The 18,419-nt window shown below is 40.1% G+C and overlaps 1 protein-coding gene across 1 annotated transcript in view; it reads right to left on the bottom strand.

The window, feature by feature from the left end:
• Positions 1-18,419, bottom strand: part of csmd3b (CUB and Sushi multiple domains 3b) — a 3,002,015-nt gene that overhangs the window by 2,285,233 nt on the left and 698,363 nt on the right. The window contains exon 3 of the mRNA XM_070874966.1: positions 14,102-14,214. Within this exon, the coding sequence (XP_070731067.1) occupies positions 14,102-14,214 (113 nt within the window). The remainder of the gene's footprint in view (positions 1-14,101; positions 14,215-18,419) is intronic.

Below are 18,419 nucleotides of genomic sequence, written 5' to 3'. Positions count from 1 at the left end.
CATCGGAAACATTCTTCCTGCATCTAACCTGTCCAATCCCGCCAGAATTTTAGAGGCTTCTATGAGATCCCCTCTCATTCTTCTAAATTCCAGTGAGTCTAGTCGATTCAGTCTTTCTGCCATCCTGGTGATCCTTCGCTGCACTCCCTCTATAGCAAGAATGTCCTTCCTCGGATTAGGAGACCAAAACTGCACACAATACTCACGGTGTGGTCTCAAAATGATTTGATAGGTAGATCTGGAGAATATATTTCCATTTGTGGAGAACATGCAAACTAGAGGACATAAATATAAGATTGCCAGTAATAAATCCAATAGAGATTTCAGGAGAAACTTCTTTATCCAAGGAGTGGTAAGAATGTGGATTGCACTTCAACCAAGAGGAGTTGAGGCCAATAGTAGAGATGCATTTAATGGGAAGTTAGATAAGTACATGAGGGTTAAAGGACTAGTAGGGAATGCTGATAGGATTCAATGAAAAGGGGTGGGAGGAGGCTCATGTAGAGCATAAGCAGTGGCATAGACACCAGTTCGGCCAAATGGCCATCTTTCTGTGCTGTGGACTTGATGCAACTTGATATAACAATTTGGAGCCAATTTCACATTGCTAGATTTGTAAACCTAGCCCTAAAAAGAGCACAAATGAGCCCCAGGCATAATTTGTAACTTGTAAGATCTGCTGTCAACAGCAATATATCCAAGTAATGGCCTCACAACTTTCAGAGTGTCAATTCATATTGCCTGCGGTGCAACTTCTGCCCAACACCTTTAAACTGCCTTCAGTTGAGCAAACATTGTTTTCTCACTCAAAAGGTGGTAGATTGTATTCAACAAAACAACAGTGTATTCTTGTTTTCTTTTTTATTCAGTTGTAAATGCAGCATCTTAAAACCACTGGGGAGATGAACATGTTTTACACACATGCATCCATGCATAAGTTCACATGTCTCCACAGAAGAGACGCTTTTATGGAAATGGAGTCTGGAGGCAGTGAGATAAGTACAGCAGTATCAGTATGCTGCCTGCACTCAAGTTCATCACAAGTGTCAGTGCAGAAAAGTCGAGTTAAGGGTCTTCTCCACTTGGTGCTCTATTTTTCAAAATACTACTTAAAAATTTTTGACAAATAGTATAAAAGCCGATTGAGACAAGAGGGTGAAAAAGCTGTGCTTACCAGTAGCATTAATGTAAATCCCTTTGTCTGAAAAATAGAGAGTAGAAATTGTAGAGGAAATCGTCTGGGAAGGGGAGAGCAAATCAGACACAGTCATGAAGAAGGGAAAGCACAAAAATGAAAAATGACAGAGGGAAGGTGTAGAAAAGAAATAAAAAAATAGCAAAAGAGTACAAGACAAAAAAAGAATGTGCTGGGGGAAAGAGAGTGAGTGAAAGTGAGAGAGTCCAAAAAGCAAGAGAAAAACAAAATAAGAAAATTAAAAGTATAAGTTTCACAACCAAGAACTACAATGTATATTATATATTTTTATTTCATTCCTGAGTGATTTCCCCATATATAGAATGAAAGAAAGGCTTGCATTCTATATATGGGATCTTTCACATGACCTCAGGATGTTCCAAAGTGCCATTCACCCCAACAAGTCTGCACCAGTGTTTTTCTCCATTGTCTTTTGCTCACTCCCCATGCTATCAGCTATTCTCCTTTTTCAAGCAACTACTACATTCTTGATAAATAAAAATCTATGGAGCCAGTTTCAACAAACATATTGCGGTAGAGAATTCCACATTATTTTCTATTATCCTCTTCAATTATTTTTGCAATTATCTTAAATTTGTACTTTCTCTTGTTGATTACTTGAAACAATTGATCACTATTTAACTTATTATAACAGAAAATTGAAAACCTTTATCAGGTCACCCTTTATCCATCTCAGGTGGAAAGAAAAAACTTCTCAAGTGTTCTTCATAACTGTGACTGCACAGTCCTTATGAAGACAAAGAATTGTCTCCACCAAGAGATAATCCTCCATTGCTAAGTGTGGCATACCGCCATACTAAATAGGAGAGATGGAGGACTGATCTCACAGCTCAAAACTGTGGGCCAACAGCAGCAGAACTGTATACCACCACAATCTGTAACCTCATAGCCTGGCATAGCCCTCATACCTTGAACACCACCAAGCCAGTTGGTCAACCCTGATTCAATGGGCAATATGGAAGGGCATGTCAGGAGCAGCACCAGATCGCAAGTGCCGGGTTTAGGCGCATGCACTTTGCATGCTTAAACCCAGAACTTGTGGGGTCTCTTCGGGCGCGTGCACACATCGCATGCATCCGGAGTGACCACAATTTAGAGCCCAATATTTTGTGAGAGCATCATCACCATGAGGACTACAGCAGTTCAAAAATGAGGACCACCACCACTTGCTCAGATCAACTCGGGATGGGAAATAAATACATTTTACCCCATGTTATCCACACCCCAAGTACAAATTTTTTAAAAGCTTCATCTTTGATAATATCCTAGTGAATCTGTGCATTGAAAGAGAAACCAAGTAAACTGTAAATCCTTTTTAATTCTCCACAAGATTTTCTTTCAAAAGCAAACAGAATATATTAATTAATTGAATTGCTGCTCTGTTAGAATGCTGACATTTCAGAAAAAAGCAGCATGCATATAGCTTTCAGAAATACCTGTACTTCTTCACTGATGACCCTGCTGTGAGCCACAAGCTGTAATCATCCTTGCTTAGCTGTCAATGCAGCTGTGTGTGACATACGGTATGAAATTGTCTACTGTGATCATCAAAGGAAAGTGAAGGTAAAAAAATTAATCTTTCTGCAGTTAATATTCCCACAATAAAAACTGCACATCAACAGGTTTGCTGTCAAAGTTTAGTTCTTCACAGATTTAATCAGAATTCTGTTCCACATACATTTATTATGATAATTGCTAGTCTTGCAGATGATAGCATGCCACCTCAGCAAAGAAAGGTGGCAAGGATGCATGTTGCAAGCAGTCATCAGTAACGTAAGTTAGGATCACTGTGACATTTAGAAAATGATTGTTTCTCAAAATATGGTAGTCTTACATGAAAGAAACAATGATTCATTCTCATCAATTTCGCACTGGTGGGAGTCATCAAATTGATGTTTTATTCTCCACATAAGCTCATTAAAACACATTACAGATGAGGAAAGGCTCAAGCTGCAGATTTCCTACACAAATTTTGTCACCATGGAACCTTCAAAACTTGACGGAATGTCGAAGAAAAACAAATCTTTTTTACAGTTCTAAGTAGCATGACAACATCTCATCAAATGTGAAAAACGCATTTTTACACAACGACACCTGCATTTCTATAGTGACTTGCATGCAATCTAAAGCCGACATCAAGGAATATCAATTGCACATTTGAAATTATATTTTTGAGGAGGTTTTTGAGAAGTACAGTAGTAAAGCAAAGAGGTTCAGAGTGAGGCTGAAGTGAGGGGGGGCGGGGGAGGGGGGGGGGGTTCCAGAGTGGAGGGCCAAGATGGTTACAAGCTCTGCCACTGACTGCGGAGCTTTATGTTGCACAAGAGGTCAAAGCCAGATCCAAACAACATGAGCTTGAGAACAAGGCTATGAAAGGTTGCAGAGGTTAGGCGCGTAATGTCATGGAGAGAAAAATAAAAATGACAAGAATTCTAAAATCATTGCTTTGGGGAACAGGAAGCCATTGGAGCTTGGTGCAGATGAGGTGATGTATGCAGCAAGCAGGTAGTGAAGTCTTGGTCAAGATTAAGAATATTACCCTGAATTTTCCTCAGTGCTATGATTGACTCTGAAAGATTGGTTAGATGGAACTACTATCCACTCTAAGGCTTAAATCATGTCAGGAGAGCCCAGACCCATGTAATGCTCCTCCTGTGCCATGTAGGAAATCAGGGACACTACCAGTGTCCCTGACTATTATGTGTGCAGGAAGTGTGTCCAGCTGCAGCTCCTGACAGACCGCCTTGCGGCACTGGAGATGCGCATGGATTCACGCTGGAGCATCCGTGATGCTGAGGATATCGTGAATAGCATGTTTAGTGAGTTGGTCACACTGCAAGTAAAGATTGCACAGGCAGATAGGGAATGGGTGACCATCAGGAAGAGCAAGGGAAGGCAGGTAGTGCAGGGGTCCCCTGCTGTCACCTCCCTCCAAAACAGATACACCATTTTGGGGACTGTTGAGGGAGGTGGTTCATCAGGGGAAGTTAGCAGCAGCCAAGTCCATGGTCCCAGGGTGGCTCTACTGCACAGGAGGGTAGGAAAGAGTGGGAGAGCTATAGTTATAGGGGATTCTATTGTAAGGGGAATAGATAGGCATTTCTGCAGCCGCAAATGAGACTCCAGAATGGTATGTTGCCTCCCTGGTGCAAGGGTCAAGGATATCTCGAAGCGGCTGCAGTGCATTCTGGAGGGGGAGGGTGAACAGCCAGATGGTCGTGGTGCATATAGCTACCAACAATATAGGTAAAAAAACAGGATGAGATCCTACAAGCTGAATTTAGGGAGCTAGGAGTTAAATTAAAAAGTAGGGCCTCATAGGTAGTAATCTCAGGATTGCTACCAGTGCCACGTGCTAGTCAGAGCAGGAATCGCAGGATAGCTCAGATGAATACGTGGCTTGAGGAATGGTGCAAGGGGGAGGGATTCAAATTCCTGGGACTTTGGAACCGGTTCTGGGGGAGGTAGGACCAGTACAAACCGGACGGTCTGCACCTGGGCAGGACCGGAACCAATGTCCTAGGCAGAGTGCTTGCTAGTGCTGTTGGGCAGGGTTTAAACTAAAATGGCAGGGGGATGGGAATCAATGCAGGGAGGCAGAGGGAAGTAAAAAGGGGGCATAAGCAAAAGGCAGGAAGGAGAAAAACAAGAGTGGAGAGCAGAGAAATCAAGGGCAAAAATCAAAAAGAGCCACATTACAACATAATTCTAAAAGGACAAAGAGTGTTAAAAAACCAAGCCTGAAGGCTCTGAGTCTCAATGTGAGGAGCATTCGTAATAAGGTGGATGTATTAACTGCATAGATAGTTGTTAACAGATATGATGTAATTGGGATTACGGAGACATGGCTCCAGGGTAACCAAGGCTGGAACTCAACATCCAGGGCTATTCAATATTCAGGAAGGATAGACAGAAAGGAAAAGGAGGTGGGTTAGCATTACTGGTTAAAGAGGAGATTAACGCAATAGAAAGGAAGAACATTAGCATGGATGATGTGGAATCTATATGGGTAGAGCTGCGAAACATCAAAGGGCAGAAAACATTAGTGGGAGTTGTGTACAGACCACCAAACAGCAGTAGGGATGTTGGGGATGGCATCAAACAGGAAATTAGGGATGCGTGCAATAAGGGTACAGCAGTTATCATGGGTGACTTTAATCTACATATTGATTGGGCTAACCAAACTGGTAGCAATACTATGGAGGAGGAGTTCCTGGAGTGTATTAGGGATGGTTTTCTAGACCAATATGTCGAGGAAACAACTAGAGAGCAAGCCATCCTCGACTGGATCTTGTGTAACGAGAGAGGATTAATTAGCAATCTTGTTGTGCGAGGTCCCTTGGGGAAGAGCGACCATAATATGATAGATTCTTCATTAAGATGGAGAGTGACACAGTTAATTCAGATATTAGGGTCCTGAACTTAAAGAAAGGAAACTTTGACAGTATGAGATGTGAATCGGCTAGGATAGACTGGCAAATGATACTTAAAGGGTTGATGGTGGATAAGCAATGGCAGACATTTAAAGATCACATGGATGAACTACAACAATTGTACATCCCTGTGTGGCATAAAAATAAAAAAGGGAAGGTGACTCAACCGTGGCTAACAAGGGAAATTAGGGAAAGTTAAATCCAAGGAAGAGGCATATAAATTGGCCAGAAAAAGCAGCAAACCTGAGGACTGGGAGAAATTTAGAATTCAACAGAGGAGGATTAAGGGTTTAATTCGGAGGGGGGAAATAGAATACGAGAGTAAGCTTGCAGGGAACATAAAAACTGACTGTAAAAGCTTCGATAGATATGTGAAGAGAAAAAGATTATGAAGACGAATGTAGGTCCCTTGCAGTCAGAATCAGGTGAATTCATAATGGGGAACAAAGAAATGCAGACCAATTGAACAAATACTTTGGTTCTGTCTTCACTAAGGAAGACATGAATAACCTCCCAAAAATACTAGGGGACCGAGGGTCCAGCGAGAAGGGGGAACTGAGGGAAATCCTTATTAGTCAGAAAATGGTGTTAGGGAAATTGAAGGGACTGAAGGACGATAAATTCCCAGGGCCTGATGGTCTGCATCCCAGAGTACTTAAGGAATTGGCCCTAGAAATAGTGGATGCATTGGTGGTCATTTTTCAACATTCCATGGACTCTGGATCAGTTCCTATGGATTGGAGGGTAGCTAATGTAACCCCACTTTTTAAAAAAGGAGGGAGAGAAAATAGGGAATTATAGACTGGTTAGCCTGACATCGGCAGTGGGGAAAATGCTGAGTCAATTATTAAAGATGTAATAGCAGCGCATTTGGAAAGCAGTGACAGGATTGGTCCAAGTCAGCATGGATTTATGAAAGGGAAATCATGCTTGGCAAATCTTCGTGAGTTTTTTGAGGATGTAACTAGTAGAGTGGATAATGGAGAACCAGTAGACGTGGTTTATTTGGACTTTCAAAAGGCATTTGACAAGGTCCCACACAAGAGATTAGTGTTCAAAATTAAGGCATAAGATATTAGGGGGTAATGTATTGACGTGGATAGAGAACTGGTTGGCAGACAGGAAGCAAAGAGTGGGAATAAACGGGTCCTTTTCAGAATGGCAGACAGTGACTAGTGGGATACCGCAAGGTTCAGTGCTGGGACCCCAGCTATTTACAATATACATTAATGATTTAGACAAAGAAATTGAATGTAATATCTCCACGTTTGCAGATGACACTAAGCTGGGTGGCAGTGGAAGCTGCGAGGAGGGTGCCAAGAGGCTGCAGGGGGACTTGTACAGGTTCGGTGAATGGGCAAATGCATGGCAGATGCAGTATAATGTGGATAAATGTGAGGTTATCCACTTTGGTGGCAAAAACAGGAAGGCAGATTATTATCTGAATGGTGACAGATTAGTAAAAGGGGAGATGCAACGAGACCTGGGTGTCATGGTACATCAGTCATTGAAGGTAGGCAGGCAAACACAGTAGGCAGTAAAGAAAGCAAATGGCATGCTGGCCTTCATAGTGAGGGGATTTGAGTATAGGAGCAGGGAGCTCTTGCTGCAGTTGTACAGGGCCTTGGTGAGAGCACATCTTAAGTATTGTGTGCAATTTTGGTCTCCTAATCTGAGGAAGGACGTACTTGCTATTGAGGGAGTGCAGCGAAGGTTCACCAGACTGATTCCTGGGATGGTAGGACTGACATTTAAGGAAAGATTGGATCGGCTAGGCTTATGCTCACTGGAATTTGGGAGAATGAGAGGGGATCTCATAGAAATGTATAAAATTCTGACGGGACTGGACAGGTTGGATGCAGGAAGAATGTTCCCGATGTTGGGGAAGTCCAGAACCAGGGGACACAGTCGAAGGATAAGGGGTAAGCCATATAGGACCGAGATGAGGAGAAACTTTTTCACTCAGAGAGTTGTGAACCTGTGGAATTCTCTGCCACAGAAAGTTGTTGAGTCCAGTTCATTGGACTTATTCAAAAGGGAGTTAGGTTTCGCCCTTATGGCTGAAGGGATCAGAAGATATGGAGAGAAGGCTGGGATGGGGTACCGAGGTTGAATGACCAGCCATGATCATATTGAATGGTGGTGCAGGCTCAAAGGGCTGAATGGCTTGCTTCTGCACTTATTTTCTATGTTTCTATGTTTCACTCAACATCAGACATGTTGACCTCACTAGTTTTGGGGGTCAGCGTCATTTAAATAATGTAGTGAGCTCCCAACATTGGAAATGCCTTTCATTGGTAGCTTGTCCATTTGGGGGCAAGAACTTGTTTGCTGCTGCACGATTTAAATGCCTTCATAGATATCTATGTGGAAGTACTCATGCATGGGTTAGGGACAAGAGAAGGCCCCAAGGACAACTCAGGGCATTAGACAAAGGTGCCAAGGCAGCCAGTGGGAACTCAACCACCCTACATATTGCCATTCAGTGCATGAAGTACTTTAATGGCCTTACCAGATTATGCAGGTAAGATGAGTCAGCTACACCTTTTAAGATGTAGTGCCTATATTCTAAAACCAATAACAAAACAGACACATGAAAGTACAGACACATTACTTTCATCCCAAACTAGGAGTGACAGTGGAATTGAAGAAGGTACCTGAGAAATTGTGTAATGAGCTAGGCAAAATACACATGTTGCCAAAACAACGGCAAGTTAAATTTAATTCTGGCAAGTGTAAATCCTTGCACATAGGAAAGACAGTGCCACATGTTTTTCATGAATGGTGTAAAAATCGATATGGAAGTGGTCAAAAGACACCCACCTAGGAGTTTCAGGAGACTCAGTAGTAAACATGTAAAATGCAAAGCATCAATCAACAAAGTCACTGGAATGCTGAATTACAACCAAAACAATAGAATTTAAGTCAGAGAACATTGAGATCAACTGCACAATGCTCTGGTTAGACTAACACATTAATTTGTTTTGGTCGGCAAGAGATGTCAAAGTTATTTAGGTGCTGGAGACAGTGCAGATAAAAGCCACAAGGTTGGTCGCATGCGTCATGAGGAAAGACTAGATAACCCTTTCAGTGTGGAAAAGAGATGTGTGAAAGGTAATATCATAGAAGTATATAAGTTGGTTCAGGAAATAGAAAAGTAAATAGCTATGAAAAAAACTGTTTCCTCTGATGGGTGAGTCCAGAAGAAGGGGGCATAACCTTACAATTAGAGCTAGACCATTCAGAGGTGATGTCAAGATGCACTTCTTCACAAAAAGGGTAGTGGAAATCTGGAGCTCTCTCCTCCATAAATCTGTCGAAAATTTCAAAACTGAGATTGATAGATTTTTGTTAGGCAAGGATATGAAGGGTTACAGAACAAAGACGGGTAAATGTAGTTAAGATACAGATCAGCCAACATATAATTGAATGACTCAATGGGCTCAAGGGTCTGAATGGTCTACTCCTGTTCCTATGTAAATCCGGAATATTACATTAAATTAAAGTGTGAGATTATGACAAGAATGAACCGAACATAAATGCCCTGGTGACAAAATCTATAAAAATATAGTCAGACAACATTCAGGAACCTATATTTCACAAACAATTATGCACCAAATGTGAAATATTCTGGTAGTCAGCTTTGATAAACTACTTGGTAATGAAGTCATAAAGGGTATTATAATCAGTGTAAATATTATTTAGGCTTCACTCAACTGTCATTTCCTACCATAAACCTTATTTTAAATTGAAATAGTTGATGGAAATGGTTTAACTTTCCATTTTTAAAATTTACCATGGAGATTTATTGCATTACACAAAGCATTAAAACTTATTTCCACACAGCAATGTAATGAAACGTAGTCAATCTGTAGACAATACAAAGCAGTAGCACAAAGCCTTGGCATGCTAATTCAGTGCCAAAGACTGGGTAAGGATGAACGTTTAAGTCTTGTTCGGGTAAGTTCCCAATCTGAGCCTGATACTTCCTGGTGGTCACCTATATGAGACATGGCAAGCATGGGAAACATATTGCTCTTTCAGTTGCAGAGCTGCTAAGTCTGATTGACTATAGGGGAATAAGGTTACATGAAATGAGGAAGTAACACTCCAAATATTGTCCTTAAAATAAAGTCCAAAAAAACCCACATGATTCAACTAAAGAAAAACATTTCATTGCAAATATATGATCATGCAATATATCTGAAAACAGCTTTTGTGTTTATAGTTTGTAACATTATCCAATCCCTTTGCTTTGATTGTGGTCTTCTTACTATCACTTTAGTATCCATTAACACCCAATTCAATAAATTGCCATCTGGCACATGAACAAGAAAAGACATCTGCAGTTTGGAAAAAAGAATTAATTATCTAATATTGATTTTAGTGTAAATTATTTGCATAGAATCACAATCATTTAGTGCATACTAATTATTGGAGATGTAAATGACTGAAAACTCAGGAGCCAGTCCAGAAGAATTGATGAGTTTTTTAGATATTGTTATAACTCTTGAATTGGATGAAAGCCATGCCCTTGGGAGGAAGGTGACAGTAGTGGCAGGACAATCGGAATGAAAGTGGGAGGAATGTTAATGGCTTGGAGAAGGAATAGACAATATTGACAGATTGTATCAGATAATACAACAGTGTATTTCTGCCAAGATTATTTGTTTTCCTGAATGCAGCATAAAATTAAACTTTTTTTTGAGGTTGATGGCCTTTGTCAATTTTCTCCTTTGCTCCATTATCCTGTGTTGTGCACTGCACACTGCCGTTAGGGTAGATGGAACATCTGCTCAAAGATCTCTCCAGTGCCGCTCTAAATCCGCTTGATAAGAAGCATCCGAGAATGGTTACGGGATAATCTTCTAATTTTTTTTGTCTGAAGAAGCATGTGACCTCTGCTTGGCTTGTCCACAAAACAGTACATAAGAACATAAGAAACATAAGAAATAGGCCATACGGCCCCTCGAGCCTGCTCCACCATTTAATACGATCATGGCTGATCCGATCGTGGACTCAGGTCCACTTCCCCGCCCATCCCATTCCCCATAACCCCTTATTCCCTTATTGGTTAAGAAACTGTCCATCTTTGCCTTAAATTTATTCAATGACCCAGCCTCCACAGCTCTCTGAGGCAGCGAATTCCACAGATTTACAACTCTCTGAGAGAAGAAATTTCTCCTCATCTCAGTTTTAAATGGGCGGCCCCTTATTCTAAGATTATGCCCCCGAGTTCTAGTCTCCCCTATCAGTGGAAACATCCTCTCTGCATCCAACTTGTCAAGTCCCCTCATAATTGTACATGTTTCAATAAGATCACCTTTCTACTGCTGACACTGGGAATTTAGTATGAGGTGGCGGATCATCGGTACAACACAAGTACCAGCATTTTGTGGTGCAATCCATTATGACGAACACAATACACTAACACAGAACAGAAAATTTCAAGGTAGGGTACTAAATGCCAACTAACAAAACCATTGAGCTATATATTCGAAACAATTAGCTTAACTATTATTTGTTGAAAGATTGCCACAATGGACCAATCAAATTTAGCTCGAGTGAAATAGTTCAGTTATCAAATACAATTTTGTTCATTATGACACAGCCATAGCTCAAAACTATGAGGTGCTTGAGCTTGTTAGTGCAGCACAATATTCTAGTACCTTTACAAAAGTCAGAAACCTAATAAATCATTATCATGATCTATTATTATAACACCAACAGGTTAACACAAAAGATTGATCTGATATCTGGAGTACGACAACTCGGGACACATACCAAACCCAAATCTGAATCCAAATTAGTCCAAATTATGACTTGTTGGAAATGTTCCATAAATGTGAATTGCCCAATTCAGATTATTTTCTATATACATGCACTTTTCCACCTAACAAATGTAATTTAGAAACACAGCATATTGTGGAGCAGGTGAAATATCCTGTTGAATATATGCAGAATACCTTATTGTGTCTTGTCAAAAGATTTTATCCATCATGCCTGGATGAATTAGCTTTAGTGCCTACAGCAATTGCAATAAGTAATTCATTTTGTATTTGCCATGATGGTTGAGTGGTTTGCTGGCAGTATAGCGAAAATAGAAAGGAGGACAACATTTTAGATCTAGATGGAGTGGTCTAGTCATCCAACCAATAGGGGTAGAAATGTATCTCATGAAGAACAAGAAGTGATTGGAATATGTCTCAGTTCGTGACAGTACAGGATAAGTTTACCGATTTTGTGCTCCCAACCGATAGCTGCACTTAAATGGAGCATGGCTCAGTGATACAGCGCTATGTTGTTGTTGGCCCATCTTCAATCTGTGGACTCTGAGCGTGGCTCCTCACTTAGAGCATATTATTTGTGAATTTACCCATATTATTCCAAGTCATTGAGACTTTCAAACAGGCTGTTTTTCCATCTGTGCATCTCACTGAAGATCAAATTTAAGATTGAATTTGACATTGCCTGCGTGCTTGTCCTTTCTGCAATGCTTGATGTTTCTTTGATGACAAACACTGGGGTGGGAGGCAGGTGGGACAACATGAAGAGTGGTGCGAGCTACAATGGTGGAGATGCGTTGAAGTCCCAACTTGCCGACTTGAGCATGTCACGTGCAAGATTCTGCGCTAGGAGCAGACCATTTCAAAAGGAGCCCATATATTCCAACATGGAACCAATCTAGAACAAGTGAACATCATTTCTGTAGCATATTCTTCCCTTACTTCAGCTGCTCCATCAAACTTGTGATTTCTGCAGATCAATTTTTAGTAACTCAAACAGTCATACCCATGAATTATTTTAATTTGTGTTTCCTTAAATCTGTCATAGGTAAAATATGCAAATCTTCTTGTTCCAATCATCCCAAATAGTGCAGTAATCTCCCTGGCTGGATTTCAGAACTGCTGCATTCTTGTTCTGAATACCAAGGAAGGAATAAGAAAATTCCAAGCCAATTTATCCCATGACTGATGATTAATTTATTACTGTGAGTTAGTATCTGTATGTAAATATTTTGCATCAAAAGCTGTTAATTCGGCAAATTAATTTCCAAATATAATTTTAATTGTACCGTTTGACCAACTGAACAAAGAACCCATAACAAAATAAATAGGTGTGAATTAATCTACAATTGATGGGTTAAAACAGTCAACTAGCTGTTTAATGGCTATATGTTGTTTCAAGTTTTACTGTATAGATACACAGATCTGGATAGCTTTGAATATAAAGATATTGGAGAAAAACAGATACACCCTTACAAAAAAATATTGGAAGTCCTGTGTTGACCACTGTAGTAAATAGGAAAAAAATAAATCAGAGAGTCAAGTACGGCTTTCCAACAGGCCTATTAGGAATTTAGTTTATGAACCCAAATTAGTTCTCTGATTACCATCAAATTGGTCAACCAGATCTAGCATGAGTATAATAAATATTCTGACCTTGAAAATTCTGTAAAGCTACTGCACTGGCAGACAGGCTCAGTCCTATCCTAAATTCTTGGAGACAGGATCATCTCCATGAATGGGCTGGTCTGCTGACACCTGCTGGGCACTCGTTCAAATAGGGAAAGTCAGAGTAGTGCCATGTCACAACACGGGCAGAAAAGGAGGCCGACAAAAGACCCAATGTCTAGATCAGTTCTCTGTTTCTTCAACTGGTGATTGATAATTTCGCGGATCAATTACTTACATTTGGTAAAGGTTTGGGGCCTTTGAAAAGTGTCGATGGAATGCATACCAGCTCCCAGCGAGTGTTCTGCTGAGCTATTATAAGGGCAGAATGAGTGAAATTTCTGAGGTAGCCTAGAATCTTGCCCAGACGCACCATTTTCTCCTCCGCCAGCAACATTTGGCCAGTCTGCTCTCTACGGACTGCAATCCTGGTGGAACCAGAATCTGTCCCATTTTCAGTCCATCATCCACGCTGGAGAAGCAGCCAGTGCTCAAATTAAATTTCGGGCCCTTGTTGATGACAAGAGTAGCAAAGGAATGCAGAAAATAGTGTGTATGTCACATTAAGACATCAAACTCAGTTGGTTCCATGCCAACATTACTTCATGCATGATAAATAGAATATGCAGTCAAACACAGTACTTTATTCCAGCAAGTTCTTTACTTAATCCATTGGAGTTCATCACTCATGGGTTTCAAGATTTTCTCCAGTTGTGGAATGAATAACTTAACTAGTTACTTCCTATTGAGTATCTTTCACATCAGATGTTTATACTCATATTAATTATGCATGTTTGACAATTTTTTTTCCAGTGGAAGGCTTCACATGGAGATCTGAACAACACACTAAAAACTATAGATTCCAACCAGCACAGTTTAAAAAAAAACTAGACTGTAACAAAATGTATCACTATGTATAAACACCTATCATAAAAACATAGTGACCTCAACAAAAGTGAGCTGGTTATTGGTATTGTACTTGTATTAAATTGGCTTACCTTGGTAAAATAATTTAAATCCATGAGCACTGACGGCAAAGTCACTTGTAAGACGCAATGCGAACACAGACCCAGTACTTGTCACAGGTGCAGGCATCTGAAAGCCAGTTAGCCTGCATCAGAAAAGAAATGGAACACATTTCATTAAAACTCATACACAAAGTCACATCAAAAAAATTAACACCAATCTCCTAACAAAATGAAAACTCATCTCGTCAAGAATATGGTTCATATCAGCAATATTTCCATCAAATAAATTTACCTCTTCACTTTTGGCTGCAAGAGGCATCACTGTGTAGTGAATTGAAATCCTACTTTTAGTGGGAGAGAGAGAATACATTAAAAATTGTGAGAATCTATATAAAACGTAAATACTAAAATCGTAGAATAGTTATTGGCCTGGATTTTGCAGTCGATGAGGCTCACCATTATTATGGAGTAAATTGGATGTCAATTTCTGGCGCCCACACGTGCACAGTTAAATGCAGAAATCTGGACCTATCGATCCGATTTGCCTGCTCCTTCACAAGCTTTGCTACACCGGTACCTCGCCAATAGACTCAGCATGCACATACATGAAGACTGTGAATTTGCAGTACCTACCCATTAGTTACCCACTAAACAAGCCAGAAAAAGTTAAGGCTGGTGCATTCAGCTGTAAGTGAATTTTTAATTACTGCCAAAGTTTTAATTACTGCCAAACAACATCGCTGGCACAGAAAAGGTAATTTTATAATTGTGGATTCTTATTCCTTCAGAATGTAATTATTGTTGGATTTAAAAATTAAAATTTTTATCTTTAGTTTTACTTTTTTCTGTCTCTTTTATCTCTCTTAATTCCATCTTTCTTTTCCTCTCTTTATTTTGCTTTCTAATACATGATTTTACATTGCATTAATATTCTAATTCATACTTCCTGGTTTTGACTCTGCGTGTCTCAGTAAGGATTCTTCAATCTAATTAATTGAAGAGGCACACTGTTGCTTGTACTACTCACACACTACAGATACCCTGTAGATAGCGCTGCGCTGAAAAGGATCTCTAAATACCGTAAATTCACACTCAGAAGGCCACAAAAAGTCTGTAGGCAGCTGTAAGTGTGATGAACGGTGAGTGCCATTCCTTCACAGCTGACCGCAAAATCCGAGCCAATATTTTAAAATATTGAGGTGTAAAGTGTGATCAAATGATTCCTGCTTTGGTATTGATAGTGTCCGACAGTGTAGCCTTGGGAATTCATGGCTTTCCACACAGCTTTGTTGTGCTGAGTAGATAAAAACAAAAGAGAAATAAGACGGGGGTAATCAACTGTTTTGATTGGAAGTGAAACAAAACTATTCCTTCTTAGTCACTTACCCTCCTCTGGGTAACTATGGCGATGCAGTTTGAAAAAGCAACTCAAGAATGCCTAGAAAATGCTGGAACAAAAATGGCACCAGCCATTATTATTACTTAAAAAACCCCAGCAATTTGTGGCGAAGAATAAATATGCCATGAGCTCGGATTCTCCACAAGTTGTTGGATGATTTGAACTACTCCACCATTAGTTTTGACGAAACCAAAATAATTAACAGCTCACCGTGAGCCTTCCTATTGTGTGTCATTAAATTACTGGATTTAGGCAGTTAATGCAAATTAATCTTGCCACTGCTATTTAGAGCTCGTAATTCATATAATAACAACCCTGTTAATGATGTGATTTATAGTCCTGACATGCTACTCAACCTTGGAGACCCAGAAAGGAAACAATGAAGCTGTGGAGTCTCACTCCAGCAGGTAGTGCATTGTTCCCAGAGCTCTTCTAAATGTAATTCTTTTATTTACTTTTCCTCTCTGTCTTTTTTATTCTCTCTCTTAATCCAACCTTTCTATATCCTCTTTCTGTATCTAATTTGACTCTAATTTATCTAATTTCCTTCTCTGTCGCTCACTCTGTTTCATTCTATATTCTTAAATTCCATTAGTTAAGGAGTTGGTCTCGATGTTAATTGAAGTCCCAGATGCACCGTTGACACTGCTGTGCCATCGTCCACTCGCTTTTCCAAAAATTTGCAGCACAAAAATACTACAATCTGAAACGTGAGGTAAAAAATCCAATTCATGGCATTTGCCACGAGATGTGGTACTTAAGCAATTTCTGAGCCATTATAATTACTCTTATGAACTTTGCGAAGAGTGGAATGGTATTTGCCTCCAAGCAAAGTTTTCTGAAAAGAACTAAAGTAGTGATTTTCCAAATTTTTGTGTCTAGCCTGCTGGAAATATGGAGGCATTCATAGGGACCACTGTAATCCTGGGCACACAGATAATGAATAAGAATGCAACACTGAGGGGAAGAAATTGGCCAGCCTTGCCCATGTTTTTTCGGCGATATTTCGGCTTTTTTGCAGGTAAAAGGTACTCGCCTAAATTGGCCAAAGTTAATGAATGGTAGCTTTGAAATATTGGTGAAAAGCGGATCGACAACATGCAACAGCAAAAAAAATTGCACCGCTTAAAATTGGCCGTTCGGCGCACCCGTGCTCAGGGTGAAAAAAAACACTTGAGGAAAGCCTGCCTTGAAGCCCCAGAAACAGCGGTAGGTATGAAGACCTACAAAAAAGGTAAGTTGAAGTTTTTATTTTTTTAATTCTTTTTCAGTGATTCATTAGCTAAGTTTATAGTGAATATTTTCTGATCGCTTATTTTTTGATTTTTGCAATTTTTTGTGTGTTTCCTCCCCTCTCAGGGCCTGTATTTTTGGTGGTGATAGGCCTCGGGCTAAAGTTGGCAAGGACCTCAGTTTCCACCGCAAATCCTCATGCAACGCCGATTTTTACCGTCGGGCATTTTTTGCCAATTTTACCCCCTTAAAAAATGGCGAAGTGTTTAGTGGTATTTTTGCCATAAAATAACGGAAAGAAACGATATCGCCAAAAACTGAATTTCTAGCTCTGAGCCTTATGTACTTATCAAAAGAATAGTAATGCAATAATTCATCTGTTTGGGATGCAATATTGCTCTTCTGTAATATACAATAAGCAAGGAAGTGCCTGTTATGTAGAGATAGTCAACTCCTACTTATGATGCCTAAACCACATGCAATGAACTTGTGTGTTATGCATCTCTGCCTTGAAAAACAACATTAACAAATATGAGAAGAAGTTCAATATATATGAATGGGTCACACAAAAATTTTATCATTTTGGTTGAACTGAGATTTGCAAATGTTAAAAATGTTAAACCCAATTTAACAAAATGGAACTAATGACATAGGCCCGAGAGTGTGTATATATAACATTTTGATGATTCTCAATACAACCTGGCTAGATTAAGTTATACAAATAAGTTGATTTTGTTTATACCATGCTTTATCCTAAATTACAACTTTAGAGCACGTTGGGATGTCCTGAAGTCATGAAAGGCTGGTTTGTCAGGAAAAAGTGCTTTCTGGCCACAAAAAGTCTGATTTAGCTGCTTCCACTCTGCCCATAGTCTGTTTTACACGAAACATCAAAAGAGCAGACCTTACTGGCCTTTTATTTTTAACGTGTAAGTATCAATTTACTGACATTTTGGTCCGAATTTTAAAGTGGAAGGTGGGTTGGGAACGGGGGGGGGGGCTCCAAGATGGTCAGGAAACCCGGGAGAATGGGTTTCCCACAGGCCCTGCTGAATTTAATGGCAGGGCCTGATTTTCATGGGTAACCTTTGTATCCACCTGCAGTCAGTCCCCCTTCCCGCCTCCGTTAAAACCGGAAGTGAGCGGGTTGGAGATGGGTTCTGGTCGGGATTCAAGTTTGTAACACTTTAACTTCCCACACTACCCAAACCACCTGTTTTTTTTTAAGTTAAAATTTCTCCCATCTGTCAAATTGTGGACAGTTTTTTGCTGTAACCAGTGGAAACTCATTTGATAATCTCCAAACTCATTTCAAATAGAATGTTCATAGCCAAGACTTTGATCCCCTCTTCATCCCCCTGCCCATCCCCCTTACTCTAAACTGATGGTTCAAACCCAGGCCAAAGAGGTGAAAGGGCAGCGTATTTCACCCACTACACCATTTAGTTTCTTTTAAATCACTTCTCATACTTATCTCACGCACAGTTCACAGACACAAAAGCCGGGGCCTCTGTGGACTTTGCTTTTAATGCTCTCAGTTTTACAGTGGGGGAAAAGTAATCACAAACTCACATCAAGTTTATAACATTAGAAATTTGCCACAAATTCATTTATACTGGCAAGCGGGCGGCTAATTTTGCATGGCACTGTCAACCGAAAGGGTCCATGGAGCATCCTCGTCTGTTTTGGATGCCCCCAAAAGTTTGTCAACATCCT

Source organism: Pristiophorus japonicus, chromosome 1 (assembly GCF_044704955.1).
Source record: "Pristiophorus japonicus isolate sPriJap1 chromosome 1, sPriJap1.hap1, whole genome shotgun sequence".
Lineage (NCBI taxonomy): Eukaryota > Metazoa > Chordata > Chondrichthyes > Pristiophoridae > Pristiophorus > Pristiophorus japonicus.
This window is presented reverse-complemented; position numbering and strand designations above follow the sequence as displayed.